The sequence below is a fragment of the Cryptotermes secundus genome, unplaced genomic scaffold (assembly GCF_002891405.2).
Source record: "Cryptotermes secundus unplaced genomic scaffold, Csec_1.0 scaffold14, whole genome shotgun sequence".
NCBI classification, from domain to species: Eukaryota; Metazoa; Arthropoda; class Insecta; order Blattodea; family Kalotermitidae; genus Cryptotermes; species Cryptotermes secundus.
This window is the reverse complement of record NW_019718022.1, coordinates 456,917-477,152: the sequence shown is the minus strand read 5'-3', so window position 1 is coordinate 477,152 and position 20,236 is coordinate 456,917. Positions and strand designations below refer to the sequence as shown.

General features: G+C 37.9%; 1 protein-coding gene and 1 long non-coding RNA gene across 3 annotated transcripts in view; one reads left to right on the top strand and one right to left on the bottom strand.

Annotated features, from left to right (window-relative positions):
• Positions 1–818: 818 nt before the first annotated feature.
• Positions 819–20,236, bottom strand: part of LOC111867727 — a 120,095-nt gene continuing 100,677 nt past the window's right edge. The window contains exons 13-25 of one of the 2 annotated variants that reach the window (XM_023861860.2): positions 20,015–20,147; positions 17,312–17,427; positions 16,734–16,834; positions 15,167–15,350; positions 13,655–13,855; positions 12,541–12,673; positions 11,779–11,891; positions 9,513–9,635; positions 9,212–9,319; positions 8,381–8,546; positions 7,392–7,615; positions 5,287–5,682; positions 819–2,116 (exon numbers count right to left, since the gene is read on the bottom strand). In XM_023861860.2, the coding sequence (XP_023717628.1) occupies positions 1,484–2,116; positions 5,287–5,682; positions 7,392–7,615; positions 8,381–8,546; positions 9,212–9,319; positions 9,513–9,635; positions 11,779–11,891; positions 12,541–12,673; positions 13,655–13,855; positions 15,167–15,350; positions 16,734–16,834; positions 17,312–17,427; positions 20,015–20,147 (2,631 nt within the window). In that variant the 3' untranslated portion in view covers positions 819–1,483. The remainder of the gene's footprint in view (positions 2,117–5,286; positions 5,683–7,391; positions 7,616–8,380; positions 8,547–9,211; positions 9,320–9,512; positions 9,636–11,778; positions 11,892–12,540; positions 12,674–13,654; positions 13,856–15,166; positions 15,351–16,733; positions 16,835–17,311; positions 17,428–20,014; positions 20,148–20,236) is intronic. The other variant, XM_023869908.2, reaches the window with a different exon arrangement.
• On the top strand, positions 17,973–18,780 carry LOC117282234. Its single transcript, XR_004512925.1, has 2 exons — positions 17,973–18,534; positions 18,622–18,780. It is a non-coding gene; the product is annotated as an uncharacterized LOC117282234 (long non-coding RNA).

Here is a 20,236-nt window from a genome sequence, read left to right as displayed (position 1 = left end):
TCTTGCTCCATACACCTGAGGATGGATAGATCCAGTCTCCAAAACGTGTGGTTTTTTGTCTTATATATACCAGACGATGGATAGAGTCCAAAATAAACCTTACTGTTCTGTAAAGAAAAAAGAAACGTGTATAAAGTTCAGATTTTTCGGACGCCATCATCAATTTTGTAGGCTCTAACCCATAATACAACAAATTTTACCTAATGCTGAGGAAAGTGAAGCACGATGTAGTAAAAGAACAGCATAAAACATGAACACAAACCAAAATAAGTTCATTTTTGAACATGGTCTCCATAATACTAAGTATGTAGGCTACCTAAAATGTTTTTAAAACTGATGTCAGAACTTACACTTTCACATTTTATGACAAGTAACTTTATTTTATGAAATGCAATCTAAGTTTCAAAATAGTTGTATTGCCTAAAAAAAATATGTGAAGTCCATTTTATAAGTTCCCTGAACATATTTTCAGTAGCACTTCCTTATTACAGACTTTCCCTGATTTGGACAAGGGTTTGCTACAAATTAGTCCTGAATTAGTGAGGTCTCACTGTATTCATTTTCCACTACACAATGATTATTAACTATACAGATGTTAAAATTATTTGGTGAACAGTGGCATGTTTCAACAATTGACCTAATCCTTCCAGCAAAACTATAGCCCTGTGGTCGACTCAGCCTCTAACAGAAATGAGTACCAGGAATATTCCTGCAATATTCTTGGGAGTAAAGGGTGGCCGGCATGTAAGGCTGACAACCTTGCCCCCATCTATGAGCTGATTGTCTCAACATCTCACAACCCTGTGGGCCGCCACAGCCTGTCACAGGGATACCTTTACTTTTGTTTTTTGTATAATTAATAATTCTTCTGTAAACAGAAAAGAAATACTATGTTACAAGAGACAGGAAATAGATACGCACCTTGCTGAACCAAACGTCCATCCCCACATACCATGGTAACAAGCCAGTATTGCAAACACTGGGGAAAAATATGAAATTTCAAGCCACCTGCATCTCTTGTGTGACCAAACAATATATACACAACAAATGATAACTAATGACTAGGAAAACAAAATCCATCCAGAAAAAGTAAATCTAAAAATTACACAGTTACTAATTTACATAGTCACATGTCAAAATGTATACAGTAAACTCTGTATTCACATCATTCTTCATATATTATGTAAAAATGAGGTCATAATTTAATCACTAAAATATTTTGTTATTTCTATAAAAGGATGGCAGTAGAAATAAATAAACTATTTAAAAAATAGAAAATGTAATGATGAAACAAATTATTTATACAATTATTTTCATGGTATGCTTTGTACTTGTGACAATAATTATTGTAAATGCTGCATAATCATTACCGTATTTTGTGCAGTATTGAGCTCCGTCACTTATTCTTACATTAAAGTGGTTAACGTGACATACTAATACTTATTAGAAACCTAAGTCCAAACTATTACTATTGCCAGTCTGATCAGGGCGAGAAAACTCGAAGGCTTCTCAGCAAAGTGGCGAGAACACTAGCAAGACCCTCGGCTCTCTGGAGCAGCACGCCTTCCTGTACATCCAAGTCCAATGCACAGGCAAGTGTCTCCCTGAATACACAGGCAACATCCCGTACTTTGAGCACCAAGTTGCGCGTCTGGAGTGGCGCTGTTGTATGAGCCGTCATGTCAGCAGCAAGGTCTGTTAACCTGTGAAGGAGCTGGAGGCAACTAGCAAGGTTGCTAGACAACTCTTGCCTTGTAGCAGTGTCCGTTGCACTCTTCACAAGCATCTTGGAAGCAGTGACTAGTTGTCGTGCTTCATTTGTCAGGGCTTCCTTTGCCACCTGGAAACAAGTTTCATCCATTTGTGCACCTCCTCCAGCTGCCTGAGCTCTAGAACACTGTGCCACGACCTGGTCAAGGCGCTCCAGGAGACCCACCATGGTTGCATCTGACCTGGAACACAGCATCTCTCTACCATGCTGTGATGTTGATGAGCTGTCAGAAAATATGTGACCATTCCTCAACAATGTGTTGCTAGACCCTGATTTACTGGGACTGTTTCCATCAACTAACCCTTTCAGACTTGGACTGTGCTGAGCACTCCTCCTAAAAACATCCTGAAAAAAATAATCAAAATTGAATATATATGGAAACACTTTCACAAATCTAATGTTTCTTGTTTATTACAAATATTGTTTTTGGACATTATCCATCGTCTTATCTTTATCTAAAAACCGTCCTGTTTTTTTTTTTTCGAAACACAACGATTCAGAGACTGGATTCTGTTTCCGTCTTCAGGTAAAACCTACTCAGTTGAGCCTGATTGATAGAGCTAGCCCCTATCTCCAGATATAGATTTTATCTGAAGAGGGAGACAGAATCCAGCCTCTGAAACACTGTGTTCTAAAAACTAAATAGGACATAAAGACAAGATGATGGATAATGTCCAGAAACATAATATTCATACTAATGTACCATTGCCACAAACTTTTAGATCCAACACGGTGTGTCCAAAATCTGTTAGGACTCATTTTTTTTTTCCCCCCCCCTGCAATACCATCTGTTGGCGAGTTGTGGTGTAAAAGATTCTTGAAGTTTCAGATGTGGCTGTCTATAATTTCAAAGCGCAAGCATCACTGCATCATGCGTTCTGACCTTGAATGTAACAGTACTGTTCTGACGCTTGTCGGAAAATGGCGGTTGAACAGAGAGCCAATATCAAATTTTGTTTGAAGATAGGCAAAACAGCTGGAGAATGGTGAAAAGTGTGTACAGTAATGATTGAGTCGCTCGAACATATTTTGATGGTATGCTGTATTTCGTGATGGCAGGGAGGACACTGAAGACGCTACACGTGCATCAAAGCCGAGAACAAGTCGCACTGAAGAAAATGTGAAAAATATGACCGAAATCCTTGCATCAGACAGATGTGTTTCTGCAAGACTCATCAAGGAGCTCTTGGGAATACCAAAAATTACTATGCATCAAATTTCAACCGAAGAAGGTCTGTGCACGGTTTGTACCGCATGCACTATCAGGCAATGAAAAACATGCCAGAGTGGAACGGAACACTGCAAATACATGTTACGGTCGGCCCAAAGAGATACAAAATTTACAAAATCGATTGTTACTGGTGGCAAGACATGGTGTTTTCAATATGAGCCTCTCACAAAGCGGCAGACTGCAGCGTGGTTGAGCCCAAAGAAAGTGCACATGCAAAAGAGTCGAGTAAAGACACTGTTAACCGTTTTATTCAATTCCAAAGGAATCATTCACAAGGAATTTCTGCCAGAAGGTCAAACAGTGAATTTTGACTGTTATCTCAGAGTCCTCAAACGTTTGTGGGCGAGAATTCTTCGAATGCGACCTGAATATCGAGAGCAAGGTTCCTGGTCGCTCCTCGATGACAATGCCCCACCCCACAAATCAAAGATCTAGCACGATTTTTTGGCCAGAAAAGGGATCACAGTCCTTGATCATCCTCTGTATTCACCAGATTTGGCTCCAGCAGATTTCTGGTTGTTCCCAATAGTTAAGTTGGCGGTGAAAGGAGACCGTCATGACACCATCCAGGACATCCAAAGGGAATGTACTGCATTTTTAAATGTGATTCCACAAAATGAGTACAGTGACTGTTTTCAAAAACTATTCAATCAATTCCAGGAGACTATTTTGAATAAGAAGAGTGCAGTCTGGAAAATAATTCACATCTTGTATTTTTAAAGAACACAGTCCTAACAGAACATGGACACTGACGGTACCGGTTGTCGGTTGTTCATAGGTTGTTTCTACAGATCAAGGTTTGTCCAGTGATTGAGACTAGCTCTTTCTAAGGGGCCCAACTGAGTAGGTTAAACCTTCCTTATACACCTGAAGACGGAGACAGATCCAGTCTCCGAAACGTTGTGTTTTTTTGTCTTTTTTTACATACCGGACGATGGGTGAAGTCCAAAATAAGCCAAAAGAAGATGGACACACTGTGTATCTCTTGTTTATACTGTTCATATAGTAATAGCATTTAAGTATTTGATTCGTTTTTGGTTATGCTTTCTTTTATCCTATTAGTTGTTCTGGTTCAAAAATACCCCTATATATTAATTAAAATACACAGAAATTAAATATTAGATATTAAAATTAAGTACAATACTTCAAAATGATTTGCTGCTATTGTGCCAGTTCAATCTAGTTCACACTTTCATGCCTTATTACTCCAAGAATCATTTTCATTATACCTTTCATAACAACTTGTAAGAATCTCTTTACAGATAGGGTCTGTTAGTCCTACAACTAATAGTTAAACTTGAGGACCACTCCCTGTTTGCTTCCTTATCTTCAAATTCACCATATTCAAATCTGCGCTCCACATACTGACACTGTTTCTTCCATCCACAGCTTGAAGATGCACCATATCACAGTGACAAAGGGCTCATTTAATATAAACCAATAATGGTTCGTTCTTTACCTTGGAGAATAAAACTCATATATGTCACAACAAACACCTAAGATTGTCCCTCACTGTGCATGAAAGTCAGATTAAGTGGTGAGAGAAAATTATGTCCACTTTAAGGAAACTTTCTTTTGCTAAAAGGGACAATATTTTCATTGGTTCATATTGCACAATGCCAAAATTCATGCAGCATTGCAACTGTTGACATCAGTGTCAGTTCACTTTAACAAATAAGATGGTTGGAACATTCAAGAACCATGAAAATGCTTGTATTTCAAGAAAATTCAGTAGATTCAAATGTAAAGGAAGATGAGATGAACAGCATCCATGGATGAAACTGAATCATATTTCTAACAATTTCATGTCTTACATTATAATTAAAAAATATCAGTTACACTTTGTGATGTTTTGCTTCACTTAAGGTTAATTGTCTGTTCTTTTACCTGAAACGAAAAGTCTAAGTGGTCGGACAATAAAGTTCGTGAACTCATCACGGTAAAAGTGATACACAGGGAGGGTGTTCCAGCACAGTTATTTGTTTACTAGCTAAAAACTCCTTCACAGACAGTGCCATGTGAGTAGGTGCATTGTCATGGTGCAAGGTCCATGAGCTGCTGGCAAAAAGTCTTGGTAGTTTCCATGTAACTTTTTCATGCAGCCTTTTCAGTACTTCCATATAGTAAACTTGGTGTGCCCATGTCATCAAACCACACTGAGGTTTCCATCTATTTCTGCCACTGCTAAAACACAGTGGCAAGTTCGCAAACTTTATTGTCAAACCTCTTATTATCCAGCTGCAGATGAATCTTTGACCCAAAAAACAAATGACATACATCTTACCTGAGATGGGACAGGCGGTAGAGGCGGTTTCTTCTGTGACAACCAAGAATGAGAGTGAATAGAGTCACTTCTTGGTGGCAGTAATGGAGGTGGTGAATCCTGGTGACCCCCAGATGAAGAATTGCTCTGATGATGTACAGATGCAGCTTGGAGGTGTTCAGCGCACTTTGGTGGTCGTGCAGGTGGTTTCAAACTTTCTGAACCATTTCTAGGTGGTGGCTGAATTTCCTCTGCTGAACTCTTCTCAGGACTGTCCCGGTATTTTCCACAGCATGAAAATGTTCCACCTTTCCTATTTACAGTTGGGTATTCAATGACTCTAGACGAACATTGGGTGTTACTAGTTTTCTTGTCATGGTTTTCCACAGTGTTCCCATGCATATTATCCAGTTCGCCCTAAAATGGATTATATATTAAGTATAAAACAAATAATTTCACTCCTCTACATCAAGTTTTGCCACGAACCACTGGCTGGATGGGTTCACGTATTAAATAAAGAATACTATAAATACCAAGAAATAATTCTGTATCCATAAACTCTACAAACCACACAGTTGAGAAAACTTCATTCTTATACAAAAAGAATGAATTAATCATAATTTAAATTCTTTATCTACAACTACAACAATGGGTAATTATTTCAACTCACAGAAATTAGAATACGAAATGCTACACAGCCTGAAAACAATTAAAATAGTAGAAAACAGAATGACCAAAATATACATGAATGCAACTACTTCTGTGCTAAAAACAACCTTCATTTAAATTTTCATTCTGAAAATTTGATGGGTACGGGAGTCACAATTATTATTTACTTCATTCTATACTGTTTATATTTAAGACTCCCTTCTGCTTTTCCTTCACCTCACAGTCTGGCTGGCTGGTTTGGTAGCGGAACAAGTCACCAGTGAAGTCAACTTACTGTGTCCCAGAACATAATATTTAAATTGTTCATGCACCACTTTTATGCTTACATGTTTTCATTGACTGTTGGTACTGGAGCCCTGAACATGCATTGGGCCAATTCCTTTCCCTCTCTTAATGATTCCAAAGAGTATGGTGGTAATACAAGCGTGAGATTCGCAGACCTCACAGTGGTGACTACAAAGAATACCGTTACTCAGCAAGTTGCCTCAATCAGTAATGCTTCTGGCTTGAATTCAAGTGGTGCTCAGTTTGAATCTTAGCCTGAATATCAACCATCCTGAACGAAATTTCCAGTGGGTTTCCTCAGTCCCGCCAGGAAAATACCAGGATAAGACTCTGATTAGGTCACAACCACTTCCTTCCTAATCCCTTATAATTCATTATTTACCAGTAATCCTACTATTCAGTACTATACAATATGAGTTAGTGACAGCATCATCAAATAAATTACAAACTACAAAGAACTGCTTCCATCTTCAGGGTTTAAGATGGAGGCAGTACATCACTCAAAAAAAGGTGACAAACTCCCACCAGATGACAAAGCATCACATCAGAGGTGATAGTGCTCTTAGTGATACAAATGTTCACATCTGAGTGGGAAATGTTTAAAACTCACAGTCATCATCATTAGAAGACAAGCAAATAAAGGAAATCATTATTAGCCCTGTGTGTTACACGTCATATGGCTGTGTTCAACATTACTTACAGAGCTGACAAGAGTCAGCAGTGTTACATTCTGTGCACTGTGTAGATTAACCTGTCAGCGGTTTGGATGTAGTACCTATTCAAGATACAAGCATAAGTGTCCCTTCTATAGGATTTCTATTGAACTGTATGAACCAATATTTTATAAAGGGTTCTGCGGATGGTGTATAACACTCAGAATTAGTGAGTTTTAGAATACCGGATGATGGACAAGTGCTGAAAACCCAGTAATTCTGAGTATATGAACAAGCTTTCAGGTATAAATAAAAAAATATTTGAATAACTCAATTTTTTACACTAGTGGCAATTACAGTGGAAACAATACAAAATTTTCTTTGGTGAACACACACAGAGAGTTGATAGCAATCTTCTTGAATACTCTGTTGTTAATTCTATAAAATTTGTAGTGTACAGGAGTGAAAATTCTGTAAAATACTACAATAGTCAGAAAGTAAAATATGCTGTAAGCTTACATTTATAGCATCACTGCCACTAGCCGGAGGAGGTGGAATGATAAATGAAGAAATCTCCTCTGGCGTTAGCTCTACAGATGGTGGGGCTCGCTCAGTGGGTGGTGGGACAGTTACTGTTGCTAAAAATGCTTCAAAATCGAGATTCAGATCCAAACCTGGTATCACCAATGAACTGGGTTCATCACCAGTTGGAGTCTTGTTCAATTCCAAACCAAGCAATTCATCTGAAACATAGAAACACATCAATGTCACTGATAATTATAATGATCAATTATGTTCTTAAATTATACTCCACTGTTAATATCAGCTGTTGAATCTCTTCCTCCACAAACTCTGATATTCATGACAGTTATTGGATATAACCTAAGGAACCCATTCATACAAAACTTTCATTGCTATCACATTACATGTAACTTGGTGTCCTACCACAAGTACAACATCAAATCTCAGATTTCACCATGTTGTTTACTGTTAACAACATTAAATAAATTTTAAAAATATTAAATATGAAATTGAAAGTATATGAGTATGAAATTTAGAGCAAAATTTAAGTTTACAAAAGATAAGGCATAGAATTTTGCATACTGAATACCAAAGAGCTCTGTGATTTATGTAGTTCACCTAGCATTATTATGGCAGCCAACTCAAGATGGACTGACAAGTAGTTTAAGTGGAAGAAACAAAAGATGAAAGAACACAAACTGCAGTTCATTCCTTTTCCATGTATCCATGTACAGGTACAACCCAGGATATGGAAATAGTGTGGAAACCTCTGGAAAGTACATGCTTGGAAGAATATATGAGTGATAAGAGGATAATTTAAACAGAACTTAGAGAATTTGTTGTGACAAAGAAAAAAGTGGACTGAAGTGGCCAAGGATTTGAGCCACTGGAGAACTCTGGTATTAGCATTTGTAAACCTTCAGATTCTGCTACCACGGGGTTGGTTAGTAGTTACTTATGAGACTTTGTTTACAATTACTATTTACCTAGCAGTGGGTCTTGCTCAAGGTCCAGCATGCAACAACTGCTGATGACATTCCTATGATTGATCAGCTGTTCTGTTGTAACCTGCAACTCTGTCTCCAATGGTGAATGGTCAGCAAAGGGAGTTGGAGGAAGACTCAGATGTGGAGGCAAGGCATACAGACCATCCTATGGTAATAGGAAACAAACAAGTCCTGAGACATGCAAGTTCTGGTAACAAGATAAATTCACATAAAAAGTGACATTTTTAGTTAAATTTTCATTACTTACATAAATCCCTATTGTCCAGAGAAACAGGCCATTTTAAATTATCTATACGGTTTGTTTAGGAATTACACTCCACTATTATCTTGGGGACTGAAGAGTTCCAGATGGCAAACCTTCATTGCAAATTCAACTTAATTTCTTCAGAGCAGCAGAAACACAGCTCTTGCAAAGAATCTACTAAGAAGTGGTATATAAGTTACCTTTTTAAAGACATTTCAGCAAATACTTTATTTGCAAAAATAATCGTTTATTAAAATTGTTTAAATTGTTTATAAACCAACAATCATGAACAGAGATACAATAAAGTCTACCTACATGCTTTTTAAAGGGACATCTGCTGGAGAGTTACCAAAGATAATTTTATGATATGTGAAAAAAAAAACATATTTTTGAAAATTAACCTTTTCAGTACTGGAGAAGTAAAATGTATCAGACATAGGCTGTGTGTTAAGAATGATTCATCTATCAGCATTTGAACATTAAATCAATATTTCATCCTTGAACATAAGTATGTTGTTTATTTTTCCTTTGAAACTCAGTCTGTATCTAAGGCAATCATTTCTTACATTGAGATATCCCCATTCCTTCTTCCTTTTGTCTTCCTCTCTTCCTTCCGAGCCTCTCAGAACATAAACATCTATGTTCAAGAAACAGTTCAATCCATGACAATGTCTCTGAAGCAAGCACAACATTCATCAGAATATGATCATGGACTTATATCTTGTTAACACTATTTCATAAAGGACAAACTTCAACTATGTCCTTGTATGGTGTACAAGGATGTTCTTTGTTACCTCACTCAATGTGCTATGAAAACCTGAACCCATTTCCAATACAGACTGTGGCCACTTCTCCACGGATGCTCACCTCATCTGGTGTGATTGGTGGTGGGATCAATGTAAGATCAATTATATCTGGGTCCAAGTACAGAGTCCCTTCTGCAAAATCATATGGAAGTGAACTGTCCTCTTGCAACTTCTTCAGCAGGTCCTGCAACATAAGTGTGTTTGAAACTTGATTAAACATTATGTATCAACTGCAGGAGTCAAGATACGAGGACAATCATGAATGGCAAGTCTTCAGGAATTTGAAGTCTGTTTGTGGTCACGATCTGCTGTAGTTCCTGCGGCGAACTATGCAAAACCATGAAAGCTTCATTCAGGATAGTCTTCAGCAGTGACTGAAGCCCAGTAATTCCTAAATGCAAGACAAGCGCCTTCCTGCTTAGCTAAATCTGCTAAGTATTTATATACCGTTGCAGGAGCCGAGTGTTATGGAACTGCAAAGCCTGGTCTCCATCGTCTCTTATACTGTCTGAAATGTTCATAAAATTGATCAGATGAAGAGGAAGACCAAGGTCATCCATTAACATTTTAAAGCCTTCCCAACATGTGATGTGCCTGTGAAAGGTGGTAGGTGGCAGAGATAGTGAAGTGTTTTTCATGAACTATCTTCATTGGCTGCATCCTGTTGTGTGTTCCACACATATATAGGAATTAGGTTAACCATCAACACAACAAATATACTCATTTTTAATGTTTTACAATTCGACTTTTTATTCCTGTTACATGTTTCAGTTGTACAAGACCATCATCAAGCAGTTATATATAGGATCCATATCGGTAGTTCAATAACTATACGTATTCCTATATATAACTGTCTGATGATGATATTGTATGACCGAAACATGTAACAGGAATAAAAAGTCGAATTGTAAAACATTAAAAGAGAGTATATTTGTTGTGCTGACTGTTAACCTAATTCCTATATAAGTGTTTTTCAGTTTTCAGTTTAATCCACTGCAGTGTGGTGCAATGCAGTGCAGTTGAGTGAAGTACAATGACCACTGGTGTTTCTGGGAAGTAACAAATCAACATACAACGGATCTCAAGAGCATAAGTGGGTATGGACATCTGGACAGGAATTGCTCTACATACTGGCAATTGTTATAAAAAACAGTTTTAAAATTAAAACAGTGTCATAAATTGCCTTCAAAATTACTGGCTGACTCATGAAGAACATGTTATAATCAACAACATGCAACTATTTTCACGTAGTTACACATTCTTCCAGAAAACAGCCATAGTGAACCTTATTCAGTGAAGCTAATCTTACTGACTCATACTGCATTTGAACAAAAGCTTCCCCATAACAAATATTTTAATCAAACGGCTCACTACAAATCTAATGTATAACTTCACCTGTAACTGTATCAGTGAAGCTAAAAATAATTTTCTTCTATATTGTTGCCTTCATTTCCAGCACTAGACCTAATTAATCAGTTGTGGGTACCACGTATTAAAAACGACAGTCTTTCCTTTTTTTTTTCTACAAATTTCATTCCTCTGGGCTGATATTAAAAACTTTTTAAGAGGAAGTATTACATAGAATCACTCAACATGTTTTCTCCTATTTATTTTACAGTATTATACAAAATTTGTTATTCTGTCATTTCAATAATTTATTTTAATATTTAATAAGTGCCATCCATACTTGATAAACAGAAACCATTTCCCAGCAGAAGAGATAAAGATCAAGAACCCAAAGTAGCGTACCTTACTATCCATCACACAGAACACATTTCTGCTCATCTTCCATCTCCTTTCTTAGTTCCTCTTAAGGACTTACTACAGTAACGGAACATGAAGGCCAATATCAAAATATACCATGGAATATGATAGGTCAGTTTAATGCAATTCACATTCTCACACACTACGGTGAACCCCCCATTTCAGGCTTTTCTGAGGGATAGTGAATTTGAGCACTAAATTGGAAAAAGAGAGAATTTATCACCAACATTATCACCTTGGAATCACTGACATAAGACATTAAATAAGAGAAAACCTTAATCTGACCAGCATTAAATAGGGGTTCCACTGTATTTCCTTTATGATTCATTCTCATATTATCCTCCCATTTCTTGTTTCAGCTTCCAAGTGATCACTTTGCAATACATTTCCTCATCACAATTCTTTCTGCATTTCTACTCATATACCATAACATCCTCGACCTTAGTCCCAATAGCAGTATGTGCACTATGAAGACTACGACGAAGCTTTCTACATTATGATCATGGTCTTCTATGACTTGTACTTTTCCACCTTCCCAATCTCCCAATGTATGGGATGTGTACCTGGATATTACGATCACTGGGACGGAACCCAACTGGCAGCAGGCTGTCAGGACTGTGCAGTCCGAAGCTGGAACCACTGGCATTCAGGACTGAACTGCTACTGTGTTCTTTACCTATAACAGCCAGTACAAATTGATGGACAGTGTTTCTCAAGTGTGATCATTAGATGTGTTTATCCATATAAAAATATCAAAAGTAACAAGGTATTATCAACTTTCATTTTTTATGTAAAAGGTAAAGTTGTCCCTCTGCTCAACTAATTAAGCAACTATAACACGAAGACGAATGGAGAAGTGGATGTATAGATCCATGTGTTCTAGACATCGGCAATAGTTGGAGATGAGTGGTCAATTTCACGCCCAGGCCACTTTACCTCCAAAACCCACTGGACAGGAGGCTCGGTGGGCCCCATAATCAGTCTGAATGATGTGGAGGGGAGAAGAATCTTACTCCTGCCAGGACTTGAACTCCGACCCCTCAGCCATCCAGTCCATAACCAGTCACTATACTGACTGCACTAGTAGAGTTTCCTTTTAAGTCAGTTATATAACTACTCTGTCAATATTGAGGCTGTACAGTTTCAACGACAGGGCAATTAATGAACATGAAACAGCTGGTAGAATCACAATCTGTCAGCTGTTACCTGACCAGATGTTTTTAGAATGTATGACATATTTATGTACGCAGAGGGGAAAAGGGTGTAAGTACCATTCAAAATAACATGTTGTATCCTCTCCTTAATATCAATCTAACATGCATTACCTGCCATTGGTCGGTGAGATGGACTATTTGTAGGAGTGCTCAAGGAATCTGTGTCACTCTCAGAGGGCTCATTATCGCCAAGATCTATGCCCCGGACAACATCATTAACAGCTTCACTTATCAGCTTTTGTCCCTGCAAGTATAAATAAAAATATACACAGTGGTCCATATGTATGGACAGTGTAAGATCCACTACATATAAGCAGTACAACGTTCACTTCAAGTAGGCTGCTAGCTTGGTTTGGGATGGAATGACTTTTCACCTGGTCCTGTACTTTCACTTGTCCCTTTGCTTGGGAAAAGTGTCATCAAACTAATACTCACATATGCAGCAGAAGTATGAACAAACATTTCAAGAACAAGAGAACTTTGGAAGAAATTAATTTGGAAATGTTAGCCCATGGTTTCTCAGACTATGAATAATGACCTCCAGGGGGTCAAAACATTCTGTACATGAGGAAGTGACTTCTCAAGAATTATTTAAAATACAGTAGTATCCATACACAGTTCTGGTAATTCTGTAAGACTTAATACAGATGCTTTCAGTGAATATACTTGCAGCCGGCAAATGTTTCACAAATATTTTTGCAATTGTGCAGGAATATTTTATAAATAGTTTACTTTAGGTGCAAGGCAGCAGGAAAGCTATTTAGGTTCCAGCTTTCACTGAACATCCCAAGATGAACCTGCAAAAATATGCAAAACTGCACTATTCAATGACTGGCAGAGATGGAGGTGGGGGGTCACATAAATTTGCATATTATTTTTGGGGATCACACTATCACAAAATCTGAAAACCCCTGCTTTAACTCTGTATGTTCCATACATTTGGTCATAAATGTCTTAACAGGTCCAAACGTTATTTTAATTTCAAACCTATTGGGCTGAGTCTGACAGAGTATTATCTTTAATATAGCACTCTATGAGCAGATGGCTATGGTCAGTTTAAATTTTAAAATTTTAGACTGTTGGCATTACTGAATGGGTGCAAACATTTTACCAATATAATTTCTATGAACTAGGATAGAGTTCAGAGGGCCACAGACAGTCAAGGAAGGTAAGACAGTAAAATGATGATCCACATGAGAAGACACCAGATACAAAGAAGTCTCACCTGGGTAAGCAGCAGCAATGAGTCACTATGCTTGAGCTGACCGGGTGCATCTGAGTCAAGGGACGATATATGGGAGCCCTCGGAGTCACTCTCCTCCTTGCCGAGCTGCTGGTGATGCTGCTGGTGCTGTTGTTGCTGCTGTGTTAGATACTGCTCAGAGTTTTGCACCAACTCTTGCATTTCTGCAACCCTCCGCAACACCTGCAGTGTACATTGTATGCCTGTACATTCAACATGTTTTGCACTATCTTCTTTCTTTTTTTTCACTGCCTCTGCAGCCCCCTTGGGCCCTGGCCTCTGATTTTCAGCTTCATGATCATTTTACGGACAGTAGGATTCCTTGGACAAGTGATCAACTCATCATAAGGCCTCTACCTAAACACAGGGCAACACAAATACAGAATAAATGCAAACATACACACCAAACATCCATGCCTCATGTGGGATTCAAACCCACAGTTCTGGCTTCTGAGCAAACAAAGACAGTACATGTCTTAGACGCTCAGCTACCATGACCAGCATGTCTGGCACTATCCTTTTATATTTGAAACCACTGATGCATTAGATTATGACAAAATGCTGGCTACTAAACAAAAGGCAGGAACTCTGTTGAACAAATACATTTTTGTATCAGACGTGTGTAAGTGAGTAGCTGGAAAAAGGGTGCAATATGAAATACAAAAAAAAAAGTATAAAAAGACAATGTGCAGAGGATAAATAATAAAGTGTTGTGATAGAGATAAACAGGAAAAAAAATATAACCATCCCTGTAAAAGGCCCTGGAGTCTCATAGGGTTGTGAGATGTTGAGGCTCCTACATTTTCTATAGAATCAGCTCATAGATGGTAGTGAGGTTGTCAGCCTCACATGCTGGCCGCCCTTTTTGTTAGAGGCTGAGTAGACTCCAGGGCCATAGTAAAACAGTAAGGATTAGGTTACTACAAAATCCAATGACCTCATCAGGAATCAAGCCCATGACCTTCCAGCTTGTAGTACAGTGCCTCAGCCAACTACACTACCACGTAACAAAGGAAAAATAGAGATTGAAAAGCAATTGATTCACATTGCACTAAGTGCAATGTGAAGGCCAAAAACATGATGGCGAAAAGGAATCCATAAAGTGATGAAAGAGAAAAATTTGAAATATGAAGGCTAGAATAACTGACAAGAATGGAGTATATAAACAAGGCACCTAACAAACTGGAGGCAGAAAGACGATGAGGAGGAAGGGATGATGAAGACAAAACAGAGAAATGAAGAAGATAGGGGAAAAAATAGATGAAGATGGTAATTAATAAGACGAAAAAGCAGAAGAAGAAAACAAAAGATAATGATGAAGGAAAGTAAGAAGAATAAGGAAGGAAGAGAATAAAGAGTGGAGGGGAACAAGTGTTCTTCAAATCCTTCAACGCAGAAAATGAAAGTTACAGGATCAATGTTTCATGCACCTGACAATTAAGTTCATTCAGTGTTTAATACTTTAAATATTACATGTGCCTGAAAGGTACAAACCTCTTCATTCCTGGCTTCAACATATGCCAAGTCACTTTCAAGGATCTCCATTGAAACAACACTCTGAAGATCGAAAGCAGTATTGCTGAGATCCAGAAGTTTCTGGGCAACTGCTGCACGTCTGTTATCATCCAGATACCCATTGCGGTCCCTTGCTTTGGCACTCCCATTCAGCAGTCCAGACCTGCAATTAAGCACACAATAATACTGCAATTGCTGGGAAGAGATAAACGGGAAAACTGATCTCTAGTTTTTTTATTTATTTATTTACATTTATACATTCCGTTGATCCTTATGGTACAGCTGACCAGTGGATATGGATTTTGTCCCAAGCTAATAGATTAAAATACACAAAATACAAAAACTACATACATACTTTTGTCATTAAGACAGTTAAAAGATTTATATTAATGTACAATGCATAAAATGATCAAAATTATAAAACAATAATTGATACAAAATACTTAGGTAATGATATGAAATTAACATATCAGGGGTACAATTACCAATTTTAATTACATACATGGTTAAAATATTCCTCTAAGGAATAAAAAGAATTTGAAAGAAAAAATCTTTTTAGCCTCAATTTAAATAGTTTCACATCATTACTCATACTCTTGATTCTGGATGGCAGGTGGTTATAAGCCTTAATACCAAAATAATATGGTCCTTTCTGAAAGATTGTTAGGCGTGATGTGGGAAGGTGCAAATTTGTGGTACGTCTAGTATTGAGATTGTGGGTCTCATAGTTTGAACTGTATAGGGCTCTATTATTTACAACAAACAGAATTATAGAGTATATATACTGTGAGTACATTGGTAATATTTTTAGGTTTTTGAATAGTTCCCTATATGAGTCTCTAGTTCTTACATTCATAATAGTTCTAATGATCCGCTTTTGCATTCTGAAAACAGTTCCCTGGCAAGCGGAGAATTAAGGACATTTCCTAACTGCAGTCAATTTACCCCCTTAAACACCTGTGCCAAAGATGTGTCCCACTTGCCTGACTCTACTTCTGCCTCTTGTTCCTCAGTAAAACACACACAATCTATCTTCTGGGATATAGTGCTGTGTTGCCCATTAAAGTTAACTAACAACACCTTTCAGGAAAATGTCACCTCTATCTTCAGGGTTGAAAAGTATTTAAAGTATGAAGAAACCAGCATGAAGCAGGCAGCTTCAAGGCCATGGTTCCATGGATGGATGCCATACTGCGAAACTGCACCCTCTTTGGGGCTGCAGTTCCGGGGATTCTACTAGGTCAGCAGAGCTTTGCTTGCTGTCTGCTTCATGCCAGCTTGCTCTTCAACCCTGAAGACAGAGACATGATCCTCTGAGATACTGGTCTACTTTCACTGGACTACACGTGACAGCCTAGACATTAAAACTCTTCATAGCCACCGTTGTCAGAACCTCAAATCCCACATACTCTGGGACCCAGAATTTTATAAAAGCATGGCATCTGTGTTGCATCTCTGAAATAACTTCTCTGAGAGTTAATATATTAGATGAAAAGTTAATATTTTAATAACAAGTCACATTGCAAATAAAAGGTACATAACTTACATGGTGTTCATGTTGTTGTCCACACCAAAAGGAGGTCTACTGTTGGCATCCAGTGGCGCTGACTTGTTATGAGGAGTAGGGAAATGACCATTTGATTTTACCTGCAGACAAATAACATTACCATAATTTATTACACATGAAAACAGACAGTATTAACATAACTGCTTTAGGACAAATGAACGGACTGGTAGTGCCCATTGTTGTGTCTTGTGTTTCATAGTGCTTAAGCAGTGTACATTTAGCTATAGGAGCAACAAAACTGAATACATGCCACAATGTTCTCCACTTTCAGCAAATAAGACATATACAGTGTAGTTCTAAAGGTTACTGCACTCAGTAATGAAGACTAGATTTAATGGGCTCTATTCGGCCACTATTTCCTCTTCCTCGTGTTTTACAAGATGGAGAGAAATCCAGCCTCTGAAACGTTATAATGTCCATTACAGATAATGGACAATGTATAGGGAACATCCTCACACCAAGTCACACGTGATCAGTGTAACATATTATAAGATAAACGGATACCTGTCACTGTGACACTGTGACCTGCAATATACCCACAAATCAATAGAACTCACATGTATTGGCTGATATGGGGGAGGCACTGAGAATGTAGTGTAGTGCTTGCCAGCAGCTTGGCCAGTGTAGCTCCACCTGGCAGGCAAAACCTGATGCTGTGAGTGATACGGTGGTGCTGAAACATCATGATCACATAACCTGTACTCCTAATAAACTGAACATTTAACAGATTCAATACAATATACTGTTTCTTAATTGTTACATGTAACTACTATATGCTACTGCTTTCCGTCTTTAAGATGGTCAGTGACACAAGACATACTGTTTTGAACTCTGTACCAAGTTTGAATTAAGATGACCCAAAAAGAAATTTACAAAGCATTTATAAATAAAACTGTTCATACATCCCTAATTTGTGTACAAAAGATCTGATATTCCCTTTTGTCATTCTGGCTCAGCAATGTGCAAGAAACTCTATTACATAAAATCAATACAAAGTCCGTCAAGTGTAACAATGTTTTTTAGGTCACTTCTTTCTCACTCTTGCCTTACATGTTTCGGTTTTAGTAAAACCATCTTCAGAGGCACATGGTACTAACAAGAAAACACTGGCGTTGTTTAACTGTACACAGTATATATGCTGCGTGGGCACTGCTACAAATGTCAAAGTGTAAAAGCACAACAAATGGGTATCTTACACATAGTATAATGGAAGCTACACAAGGAAAATTACGAAACTATTCAAAAATACGAACGTAAGAATAGCTTTTAAAGTAAATCATACATTAGGTAAAATACTAAACCATAAACAAAGCACAAATCCCTTTGAACAAAGCGGCATATACAAATTGACTTGCCAGGAGTGCCAACAAGTGTATATAGGTCAAACAGGCAGAAAATTAGTAACACGCTATAATGAACATATAAGAAGTATAAGATTCAATAAAAATGACTCCGCCTATGCTCAACATATTTTAAATAGACAACATCAATATGGCCCAATTTCGCAAATCATGGAATTGATTGAAGTAGCAAAGAAAGGCAAATTAATGAATATTAAGGAAGAATACCAAATTTACCGCCACTACAAGGATAACAAATTAATAGATGAGCAGAAACAGGCAAAGGAGATCAATAACCAGAACAGCATGTTCGACCTTATCACTACTTGTATAAACACACCCCCGACCACGTCATAACACACAAGGCTTTAAATAACACTGGCGTAGAACTCTCACCGCAGTACACAACACACAACGCACAGGAATAATCCAACTACAAGGTAAGCAAGGATCAAATACAACACTAAACAAAATAAATTCAATATATATAAATATATAAAACCTAATGTAATACAATGTCTTTGCAGCCAATACAACCTCAAGACATCTCCCAACATCGGGATAAATTAAGAAGCAGCCTAACATTTTTATATTTTACTTCAAAAGTCTTAAACTTTTAAATATTTTTTAAATATTTTAATAGTGATGTTTTAACGCGAGGGCAACTTCGGATTGAATGCGAAGGTTGAACGTGCATTCTGTACGTGCATTCAGTACTCCAAGCTAGTGTTGTGCTTTTACACATCGACATTTGTAGCAGTGCCCACACAGCATATATACTGTGTACAGTTAAACAACGCCAGTGTTTTCTTGTTAGTACCATGTGCCTCTGAAGATGGTTTTACTAAAACCGAAACATGTAAGGCAAGAGTGAGAAAGAAGTGACCTAAAAAACATTGTTACACTTGACGGACTTTGTATTGATTTTATGTATAATAGTGTAACGGACCAAAATGAAACAATTCAAAAAACTCTATTATAGTTTCTGCTTTCATACCTCCTTACTTGTGGAGAAGAGTGTGGAAACAAAGAGGGAAATAAACTGAACAACTACTGCAATGCACCTTGAAAAAATGGGGAGCTACAGATATAAATTCTGTTGCTCACAATTATATAGTCTAAGCTAGTCATATTGTTGTTAAATAAACCAAACTACTGCTGACTGAATAGGGGCAAAAATCAATGTTTCCTTATATTTTCATAAACATACATATATACCAGGAGCCTGGATAGTGTAGTCAGTATAGCGAGTGGCTACGGACTGGACATCTGAGGAGTCTAAGTTCGAGTCCTGGTACAATCAAGAATTCCCTCTTCTCCACACTGTCCAGAGCAGCTCTGAGGTCCATCCAACCTCCTACCCCATGGGTACCAGGAACTCTTTCCCAAGGGAGTAAAGCATCCAGGGCATGAAGCTGACCACTCACCACCAGTATGTGCCGAAATCAAGAAAATGTGGGTTTATACATCCACTTCCCTACACGCCTTCATGGCTTAGTGCTTAATTAGTTAAACAAAGGGACAACTTTAACTTTACCTTAAATATATAACATATCAAATGGAAGTTACAGATCTGAATGAAGCCTATACTTCACATCAACACACAACACAATGAAGGAAGTCGTGATCTAAGGGCTGACATGGCCCACCCCTTTAGTCTACGTACATCATGCTATAATGTTTGTATTATGTGTTATTGGTTCAAAAAATGGTAAAGTTTGATATGGGCTTCATTTAGAGGTTATATGGGACTCGTAATATATCTATTACTTTTCAGTTAAACAAGTAAATTGCCACATGGATATAACTTCAGCAATGTGCGCTCGATATAAGTACTTCACAATGGAACAAACTGAAATTCTCAATCATGGTGCTAAAATAAGAAAGCTGTGAACGAAATTAAAGCAAGTAGAAGCATACCTGCATCATCTATCCAAGACAGGTCGCGGTCTTGCTCCACAGGAAGTGTCTTGCCAGTCAGAAGCCTATAGTACCCTTGCAGCACCAACACAAACTCTTCAGCATCTCGATCCTCCATGCTAAGCACCATCTCCTGAATATCACAAGATAAAAAGGACCATGACATGTGACTTAGGCTGGTACAGAGCGGCCTCCATAGTCTAGGGGTAACGTTCCCACCTC